At 42.2% G+C, this 10,248-nt stretch overlaps 1 protein-coding gene across 3 annotated transcripts; it reads right to left on the bottom strand.

The window, feature by feature from the left end:
- Nucleotides 1–249: 249 nt before the first annotated feature.
- etf1a (eukaryotic translation termination factor 1a) lies at nucleotides 250–6,513 on the bottom strand. 3 transcript variants are annotated; one of them, XM_080465878.1, is made up of 11 exons: nucleotides 6,215–6,513; nucleotides 5,723–5,833; nucleotides 4,395–4,570; nucleotides 4,011–4,150; nucleotides 3,730–3,868; nucleotides 3,420–3,610; nucleotides 2,385–2,514; nucleotides 2,116–2,289; nucleotides 1,954–2,018; nucleotides 1,710–1,857; nucleotides 250–683 (listed from the first exon to the last, which is right to left on the bottom strand). In XM_080465878.1, exons 2-11 carry the CDS (start codon nucleotides 5,806–5,808, stop codon nucleotides 601–603), a joined length of 1,332 nt encoding a protein of 443 aa, XP_080322004.1. In that variant the 5' UTR covers nucleotides 5,809–5,833; nucleotides 6,215–6,513; the 3' UTR covers nucleotides 250–600. The 3 variants fall into 3 exon arrangements, with proteins under 3 accessions (XP_080322004.1, XP_080322006.1, XP_080322005.1); XM_080465880.1 differs by having other exon boundaries at nucleotides 6,219–6,335; XM_080465879.1 differs by having other exon boundaries at nucleotides 5,956–6,321.
- Nucleotides 6,514–10,248: the final 3,735 nt, after the last annotated feature.

The following is a 10,248-nucleotide window of genomic DNA, read 5'->3' as shown; positions in this document are numbered from 1 at the left end:
TCTCTACAGAAACCCAGGTAAAAAAAATCCCCCACTCTCATAAAATACAACAGCAGCAGTTACCAGTAAAAAAATGAAATGCAAAAAAAGAGAGAGAGAAAGCATAGAAGGGAAAGAGGGTGGGGACAGGATGAGGCCAGAAAGGAAAATATATTTTCTATAATGTGGAGAGAGAGTCCATAGTTCATCTTCAGACCAGGTTAGGGGCAGCGAGGATTCTGGGAACTTGCTGTTGTGTTCATTCATTATGGAGGGGAGGGGGGGAGGGTGGGGAGAACAAAAATGAGTCGAGTCCAATCCAACTAGGGGAAGGAACCAGCACTCTAAGGCAGGGATTTATTCAGGAAGGGCTTTCTCCCTCTCTGGATGAAAGAAAATCTCACTCCTCTTCAGCCTGTGTGATGCATTTTGTGGTGTGTACAGATGTATGTGCAAGTTTGTGTATGCAACAGGTAAATTGAAAGGTGTGTCTATCATATATATGGTCAACACAGTTGCACCTCTCACTTGCTGCAAGAGAGGTGGCTTTTTTCTTTCCGTATTTCTTCATTCAATCCTTGCTTTTTTTTTTTTTCTCTCCCAATATCAGTCCAAGACTACCTAGTAGTCATCCAAATCAAAGAACTCATCGTCCTCTCCTTGGTACTCCATGCCCTGGAAATCCACCCTGTACCGCAAGATACCTGAGGAACAGAGAATGAGTCACCAGTGGGATATGACAGGTATGACTTAATTCATCCATCTAAGTATACAGTGTGATTACCAACAGAGGAAGCTGCATTAAATTGGATAATTTGTATTAATGTGTGAATAATAACAGAACTTTTAATTTTCAGATGAGGAAATGTGAAGTCTTTTTAAATGGAATATCTTTAGATACATTTTAGACCTTTAATATTTACTGTGTCTTTACTGTTTAAATTAAACACTTACTGCACAGGTAGGTTGATGCGTAACACCATCAGAGTAAATGAATGCTGGCTGTAACAAATCACACTCTTAAGCCCAACTTGCCACACCCCTTGCATTGTGTAAGTTTATTGAATATCTTGCTGAACGACCATTCAGCAGTAACAATATCACAATCAGGGAGATCAGAGAAAATGAATGAGTGGAGAACGTCAACTAATTTTCACATTGTCTTTTTTTTTTTTTAACCAGCGCATGAAGGTAAGACTTGGTGGTCTGAAGTGATAAATTAATCACTCTGCTCTAAAACTATTTTTACATTTTGTTTATTATATGGTGCTCTACTGAGAATAAACCCAATTTAAAGCTTAAAAAGTGACAATATCATTTTGACACACACACACACACACACACACACACACACACACACACACACACACACACACACACACACACACACACACACACACACACACACACACACACACACACACACACACACACACACACACACACACACACACACACACACACACACACACACACACACACACACACACACACACACACACACACACACACACACACACACACACACACACACACACACACTTTTTAATCACAATTATATGACATTAAGTAAGAATGGACTTTCATCTAGTTTTATTTTCTAAGTCTATCTCCTAAATGAGAAGCTTGAACCCGCAGCTCCCAGTGAAGTGCTCTCAGTTGTGCCCAGAATTTCTGACCAGATTTAGCAATACTCAGGTGGAATGTGAGCAGTAAACAAAAGTGCTCACCACCAATTCCTCCAAAGCCCTTGACAAACTGGGACCCTTCCTGGCTTTTGTCTGTTACTATCTCCAGCGTAGCTCCAAATTTTTTGTAGTTGTTGGCAAACCACTCCAGCAGTGGCATGCTCTCAATCAGCTCATGCTCCTGCCCCGTCTAAAAGAAAAAATAAACTCAGTCAACTACACATGGAATTATGGGTTAATGATCAGACATTACCAACCAGGATCTTTTTTATCTTGTAGTACTTGCCTCCTTGTCTGTGAAGTGAGACTTGTCTTTCTCCTGCTCTGGTGTTAGGTACAAAGTCTTCTCATCTAAGAACCAAAGAAGAAACTTTCAAAATGAAGTTCCAAATAGAAGCATGTTTGCCTTGTGTCTCTATGGCAGACGTGCCACACGTAGCTGGTATACCGTTCTCCGCTCCGTTGCTCTCGGCCCCATGCACACGTAGAATGTAACGCATAGTGTCCAAGTTCTCGTAGACTATGAGGATCTCCACTGCGCCCATTTCCAAGGCTTTGAGTGTGTCCTCGACTCCAAAGCAGTACTTCCCTGTATCCTGACTGATCTCATCAAAGTACCGCCCTACAGACAGAGATAATATTTAAGAAAATATTCAACCAAAACAAAATTTTGTACACGACTAAAAACATCTTTGCAGTGTGAGTAGGACGACTTGCCTATGAGTTTCTTCTCTTGGATGAACTTGACATTTGAGAGAACCTCTGCTGAGAGCTCGATGGCCTGGTTGAAACCATTCTCCCCTCCATATGAGATGTCTACCAGCTTCAAAACCTTGGCTTGTAACCTCTGTGAATTACAAACACATTTTAAATGAATAAACCTTCTACAAGCAGAAAGGGAGTGATGTTGGGAGCTTTCGATGTACAAGTCTCATTTTCCAGACGCTTGATACATGAATGATCGGAATTTGACTTAAGATGCAGGTCAAGGAAACAGTACCGACATCACGTTAATACAGATTACAGCAATGTACTGTGGGTACTTTCCCTATCAAGTTGCGATGAAAAAAATATTGCCTTTAATCTACGTCTGGAAAACTACTTGAATGTTTATGCATCTATAGTGTACATCAGTGCTTAGTTAATTCAAGATTTTCTTCATGATCAAAGTTAATGTTGAGGTATGTGAACTTTGGAATAATTCCAGGTTTGTTTAAAATAAAGAACTGACTAATGCACTCAACTACAAATTAGACTAAACATCAAGACAATGTTAGTATGGGAGTAGGTAAATTGGCCAAATGGGTTACTGTCCACATTATAATAAGGCTGATACAACATCCACAGGCATAAAAAGCCATATTAACATGCCAGGAATACCGATTTGTTTTATTTAAAAGAATATTTAGAGAACTGACCTTTAACGACAAAGTCAAATCTAGCTTCATTTTGTCGAAGGCCACTGTGCTGTATGTTTGGATCTGTCCCAGCTTCAGCATAACAGAACCTAACAATATTGTCATCATTAAGCTCGTGAAAAAGCTTAATGAACCCCTGAGTGGAATCAGGTGTGTTGCAAATGGGAGAGACCTAAACCATGCAGGACATTGGCCCTCGAAGACCAAGTTTGGACATCCCAGCTGTAGTGTGTCACCAAATCTTATTTCTGACCGTTTTTGGGTTATTAATTTATTACCGATACACAGGAAGTACTCATATGGTATATGTATTTTTTTGGGAGTGCAGACTTACAGGGTCAAACATGTCCGACTGGCTCAGTTCGGTCTTGAAGTCAGCAGACCCAGCCAGGACCATGCCAGCCACGTTAACTTTGTCGTTGGACACAAAGAGCTGGACAGCTGTTTCAGCTACTTTTCTCACATAGTTATGTCTCTTCTCCATTCTCAGACGAGCAAAACGCAGAGCAGACTGACCTCCTCTCCCTGAAGAGTTAAAGATGAAAGAATCATGAGCAGGTCAAATCAATATAAAACACCATTTCACACCCAGGTTATTTGAGTGAAAACAAAAGCTTTGTAAAGTGAGCACTGTGGGTCAGTACCGTGCTTTTTGGGTAAGTCCACCGTGAACTTGTGCAGCACCTCTCTGGTGTTGCCCTGCAGCGTGCCGAACAGTGCGCCACTTCCATCGATCACAATGAAGCCAAACTTACTGTCGTCAGAAAGCAGGGCCGTCAATGCCTGCGGAACAGAGGGGGAATGGAACAATGAGAAAGTGCTGGGAAAAAATGCAATACAGACACTACAAGAAAAGTTAACACAAACAATTTTGTTGACATTAAGGCATTGAACAATCACCCAAAAACAAAGCGATGGCTCTCACCTCAGTGTGGAACTTGTTGTCACAGAGGTACAGGGAAGTGTTGATTGGCTTAAAAGGCTCAAAGTCAATATTGACTTTCTTTTCTTTACCTTCCTCTGTGACAATTGTGCCACAATATACAACCAAACCATTGGGTGGCACTGACGAGAGAAAAGAAATCAAGAGGCAAATAATCAGACAAATTATCTCTTGTGCAGAAGAATACAGAACATACTGTTGTTCAAGAAAAAGCTTGAGACACAGTGCAGTACAGTATTCAGGGAAAAGCTGCGGTAAAGCATTCTGAATATCACAACATTCACTGCCAAAACTAACCAGGATTATTTTTACAATATCAACATGTGTTTAAAATGCAATGAAATATGTTTTACTCTAAATACATACCCTTATTGTAGAGTTTTAGTCTTTGCTGTACAGACGTGATGGCCCCAAGCACGGAAAGTCTGTTGACTCGACTCTTAATGTTGGAAGCCGTGCCGAACTCATCAGCCAACATCTTGGCCACTCTGGAAATCTGGTCCTTTGGAGGGATGATCAGTGAGATCATGCTGGTGCCATTACTGAATGAAAAAGAGAATATAGATGTTATAACTTAAAATGTCAGTTACATATATTCAAAAGCACTGTTGTCGATCTATTTTATTCATATTTAACTTTGAAAGCAGAGTCTTTTCAGAGCAAGGTGTTAAAACACTGGGGGACAAACAAATTGAGCTTTCAGTTACAGTACACAATATCTGCCCTTGAGACCAAGGACTGAGTATCTGTTCAACTGCACTTCACTTTTGTCCCTCCATTACGACCCGTTTCAAAGACAAAGCATACCAGCACTGTGTAATTCAGTGCATGCATAAACACCTCTCCACGGGCAGGTAACAGTCACTGGATGAATGTAGGGCAAATAGTCAACCGTGTGTGTGTGACATGGCAGGCAGTGTAGCTCAGGACAGCACATTCTGCGCAACACAAGACAAAACCGTCGCAGAGCAACTTACTAAGCCAAAGTAGCAGCAACCAATACTTCACATACAGCGGTTGATAATTCACTCGGCTTACAACAACCCTGCCGGCACACATCAGATCGGAAAGATTTTCCACCCAACATAAGGAACCATCAAACCTTAGCTAAGCGCGAGGTTGCCATAAAGGGAACCAACTTTGCGGATTGTTGGGTGAAATACAACACGTATGCTAAAAAATACGTACGTACACGTCAATACCAGTTAAGGGTCGTCTCTGCCGCAACACGTGAAAGCCTGGTGGTAGGCTAGCCGGCCTACCATTCTCATCAACGTGCTTTTTTTTGTTAAGACACCCACAGCGGCCTCTCCGAAAGATGACGTACAGTTAGCGGCAAGGCTAGCATCCCCGCCACAAGCTTTAACCCGCATGCGAGACCGGGAATAAAAAAAACCTTCACATTGTCAGCCGGGAGGCCAACGTGGTCACAATAAATACACAATTTTCTTCAATAGCCCAGCACGTCTAACGAGTGAACAAATTCAACGAGACAGCAGTTGGCTGTTAGCATTTAGCTATCCAGGGTAAGCTAAGTAAGCTATGCTATGCTAAGCTAACCACTCCCAAATTCGGCCCCGGTTAACCGATCTCCAGCTGTTGCGGCGGTCCACGTTCATATCAACATAAAGCACACACTCCTGAACTGTTAGACCGGCCTTGACGTGAACACTGAACTTTCATGGATTACTTACCCCCGGGCGGCTTCCAAACTTTTGATAAGCTTCTTGATTTTCCATATCTCCACGTTCCTGTCCGCCGCGCTGGGGTCGTCCGCCATCTTTCTGCTGTAATCGCTTCAGCGCCTGAAAAAACGCGAAAAAGGAGAAACTAAACAAATGCGGCGAACTGGCCACTCAAAGGATAAACAAGCATATATGGCCTCAAACGGCTGACATATTTGACTTCAACTATCTAGACTGAGTACCTCTCCAAACTAGTGGCGCGGTGACCGTTAAGTCACCGAGCTGACGCAGGCAGCGGGACTGACCGGGGAGAAGGGAGTCGAGACGGGGCGCCGCCGTCAGTAGAGAGCGCGGAGTGCGACGGGCCTACAGAATACCAGGCCCTAGCGTCCACCCTGTTCTTATCTAATACGACCTACTTTGCCAGAGTTCCACTGGAAACCATCTGTCCGTTTCGCAGGCGACTTGGTGCGAACGGAAGAACCGGATCCGGCACATTACCTGCCTCGGACAACGCCGCTCCGCTCCGCTCTCAGTCAGCTGCGCTACGTCGAGTCGGTGGTCCGAGGAATGACGTTGCTCTCCCGACCGGTGTCTCGCTCCTCCACACGCTGCGCGTGGTGCTATGGACGGGGGCTCACATGTGGGAGGTGGTTACAATGGTGGCATTCACTTCCTGGAAACCACATAGAAACCAATCAAGGTTCTCTATTCATTTGTCAATCATAAATTTCTAATGGACGATTGGCTGGGATGCAGAATCATCACGCACATTGGGTGGGCTTCCGCTCCTGAGGAATTATGGACTTTGTAGTTTAAGTCACGTGACTGCACGACTTTGTGTTGCGCAAGCAGTTTGAGACAATGTATCCAAACTGTTGTTTTACGAACTTTTATCTAAACTCCCTTGAAGGGGGACGTCTTATCTTTGTGGGACAGGACAAACTCATATAGACACACACCCGAGACACCACCCGTCCCTTCACCCAACCAACCTTTATCCATGTCAGGTTCACAGGGCACCTAAATCAATCTCAGCTTGAATGGAGGTTCACTCTGAACCAGCGCATCACATGGCAAATACAAAGAGACAGACAACAACACACACTCACATTCACACCGAGAGGCAATTTTCAGGCTCACCAATGTTTTTGGATCCAGGGAGAAAACATGCATACTCCACCCACCCAAGCTACAATTCTTAAAAATATGATTCGTTAGTACTTTGAATATGTGCCATGTCTGCAGGTGCTTGTTTAAGAACACAATTCTTCTCGCATGGACTGATGGACTTTATTCTATTATTGCACTGACATCACACCTGTGATTTTTACTTTAAGGCTGCAGATACAAACGTTTGGTGGTCAATGAGTGAGATCAATAAAATTATTAGACTCAAATAAAACAAATTTGAACACAATGTATGGTGATACCGCCACATCTATCACTGTTGCCCTCTTCTGTTGTTTGACGACCATAACAATGTTCAGTTAGTTAGCCAGCAGCTGTTTGTCTGTCTGGAAGCTGAAGTCCCACAGGATGTTAGCGTTGTTGTTCTCAACCACCTTTGGGGGGAATGTCCCTCTAGGATTTGGGTACTTCGAGTTCATTCCGGGCACAGATGTTTCTGTACACTTTTCCACCTTGCCATGTCTCTCCATGTACGCTGATCCTGCTTACTTGCATCTTACACCCTGCTACTACGAGCTGGACTGTCTGAGGCATCTTTAAATAGCCTGCACCTTGGATCTGATCTTCTATGGTAGACCCTTGTCTCTATAGCCCTTGTGTATAATGCTTGCTCTTGTGCTGCCATATTAGTGCCTCCATGTTGCCTGTCAGTCCAGCATTTGCTAGTGATTGGCCGGTTTTCTTGGTATCAGCCATTTTCTGGCAGTGGCACATGCTATGTAGGGGTTTGTCTCGCCATGTTACCTGCTCCTCCTCATTCTCATCAGGTTTCAGCTGCCTGAGGCATTCACTTAGTAGCTCAAACCCTTTTAGAGCAGTCTTCCTGATGTATACTATTCTTGGATTTTGGATGTTTCATCTTAGATAGTGGCTCTAACACTCACCAGTCCTCATCCTCTCTCTTTTCGCTTTGTGCATAGTCTCCGCTTTCTCAGACTATACACGATTGGACCTGTTACACGGGTGACAAGCGATTATTTTATAGTCCTAATTTACTTTATTAAACGTTATGTTACATTCTGTTCTACAATGTGTGTTTTAATAAGATAAAGATCCATTTTAAAGTCCATTTATTTGCTTTTATCATGATTTATTCCATGCAGATCAATAAAACCAACGAGCACACTGTATTTTATTAGCAGCCACATTAAAAATAAGCATTCCAAAGTTTCACTTTGGACCAGCACAGCAGTCCTAGTTTTTTTTTATGTGGCCATTAATGGAAATTAATTGCAAGTCCCTGCAATACATTTTTAATATTTTCTTTGGTGTCGTCAGACTATTTGGCCCTATAAGTAATTAATCTGAAGGTGTGTCTACTTCAACAATATTGAGATAATAAATTCAGTGGCTGTGAACTTTAAAACCAAATTTTTGCACATTAAACCGATACTGAAAAGTTCAGGATGGGTTTTAATTTTTGGCGTGAGCAAAGACAAAGATTCATCTCCATTGTTCCACGAGCTAAGAACAAGGCATAGGCAATAGTAACAGATTAACCCGAACAAATGTACTGGATGTTATGTGTTTAAGGCCAGTTCAGCGAGACATCTGAACCTGAAGTCCTCTGGAGTTCCCACTAAGTAATCACATGTTACACAACCCACGTTTATCTTTCTCGCTGAGGCGTTAGGATAGTTACATTGGGTTTGAAACCACACCTAATTAAAGGGTTTTCTATTGGCAAAACTAAATATCTGGCCTTAGCGCTGACAAACTCTCAGCAAGTGTTGCACTTTGCACTCTTCTCCTGCAGGAATGAGAAGCAGCTTAAATAGCAGCTGGACAAATCCCAGCCACTGTTTTATATTCACTGTCTCATAGATCCCATGACAAAACAACAAATGTTCCTTGTGGTGTGCTGTTCAATGTGATTATACTGTAAACTATTGACAGGGGTTTATTTAAAGGGAAAGAAACACATAAATGTAAAAAAAACCCCAAAACAAACAAAAACTTAAAGTGTTTTTTATTTGTTGATTTAAGTTTCCATTTCATCTCTTCGTCAGTGCATTATAGTTTATAAACATAAGAAACCAATTTTCAGTACCAGTTATGATGCTGCTGACTTGTTTACGCTTTTTTTTTCTTTCTTCCAAACTAAGATGTAATCATGTGTTTCAGGATGCAGTATGGTTGTGTTGTTCAGGTAGATGATGCATTTGCTGATTACTAGTTGAGAAACAGTTATAATCGTAAAATTGTATGGTTGAGCACTGCGTAAGTATAGTGTGGTTGACTGCAACTTGAACCACCGAACCCACCAGGATTATGCTTAATTGGACACATCTGACTTTGTCAGACTTTTGTGTTCTTCACAATAAAACTAAACAAACAACCCCCCAAATAGGGACAGTGCTTTGTTGCTACATCACGATGTCATATAGCAGAAGTTTGGAGGAACACTCCAAAGAGAAAGACCTGGCCAGGATTTGAACACAGACCTTCTCGGTATGAGATGAGAGTGCTAACAATTGTTTCACCACTGGTCCACAATGCAGCCTTATTATAATTATTAATTATTATTATTATTATTATTAGTATTATTATTATTATTATTATTATTATTATTATTATTATTATTATTATTATTATTAGATTGAACTGGACCGAGGCTGAATTGGCATTTTGAAAAACGGATAGCTCAGTAAGTCTTGGATTTTTCCTTTCACGAGACCAAGAAGAAACTTTGATTTTCCTCGAGTGAAAGCATACATACAAATTCATACCACTAGATGGCAGCATTGGTTAGTAGAAAATAACATGGCTGCCGGAGGCTCCCACTTGTGCTTGTTAGCTGGTGAAATTCATCACATCCCAAGAGCTTGTGGGTGTCTGTGTTACTCAGTGGGACATTCAGAAGTCAGGTTTGTTGTGTGTTTGTATTGCTAATTGTGGCATGCAGTTTGTTAGACATTATTAGGATGCCATATGGTGGATATTAGTCAGCGTCTTTAGTGAATTGCGACTGTCTCCATCAGAATAAACATCTGTTTTTGCACGAAGCAGCAAGCTCAAGGATGATCCCTTCGGTGTATTCATCTCTGGTGAACAGGGGGATTGGGAGGGGGTGTGGTGGAGTTTCCGACATTATTTGGCACTCACAGTATGGCTGCATCATGGGGAAATGTGATAAAGCAGTTTGTGCAACTGACTGCCTCCAAAATTGTCCAACAGTAGTATCAGTGCCAATTTATCACCATCTGTCGACCATCAGAGCTGTAATGATCTGTCGCCTGGAAATGGATGGCGCTTGCTGTGCTGTGAATGGAAGCAGTCCTGGCTGGGGAGGCTGTTCCTTATTTCACCTGGTCCTCATATAGGAGCTCTACCAAGAGCAGAAA

The sequence above is a fragment of the Lipophrys pholis genome (genome assembly GCF_963383615.2).
Source record: "Lipophrys pholis genome assembly, chromosome: 6".
Lineage (NCBI taxonomy): Eukaryota > Metazoa > Chordata > Actinopteri > Blenniiformes > Blenniidae > Lipophrys > Lipophrys pholis.
The sequence above is the reverse complement of the archived record's forward strand: the minus strand, read 5'-3'. Positions and strand labels throughout refer to the sequence as shown.

What these genes read in the sequence shown, in the direction of transcription:
- etf1a (XM_080465878.1), bottom strand. Translation starts at nt 5,808, where the DNA reads ATGGCGGACGACCCCAGCGCGGCGGACAGGAACGTGGAGATATGGAAA. An exon ending in GGACTTACCCAAAAAGCACG is followed by an intron (nt 3,611 to 3,729) that starts GTACTGACCCAC and finishes TTAACTCTTCAG; the next exon opens with GGAGAGGAGGTCAGTCTGCT. An exon ending in GAGCAACGGAGCGGAGAACG is followed by an intron (nt 2,019 to 2,115) that starts GTATACCAGCTA and finishes TTTGGTTCTTAG; the next exon opens with ATGAGAAGACTTTGTACCTA.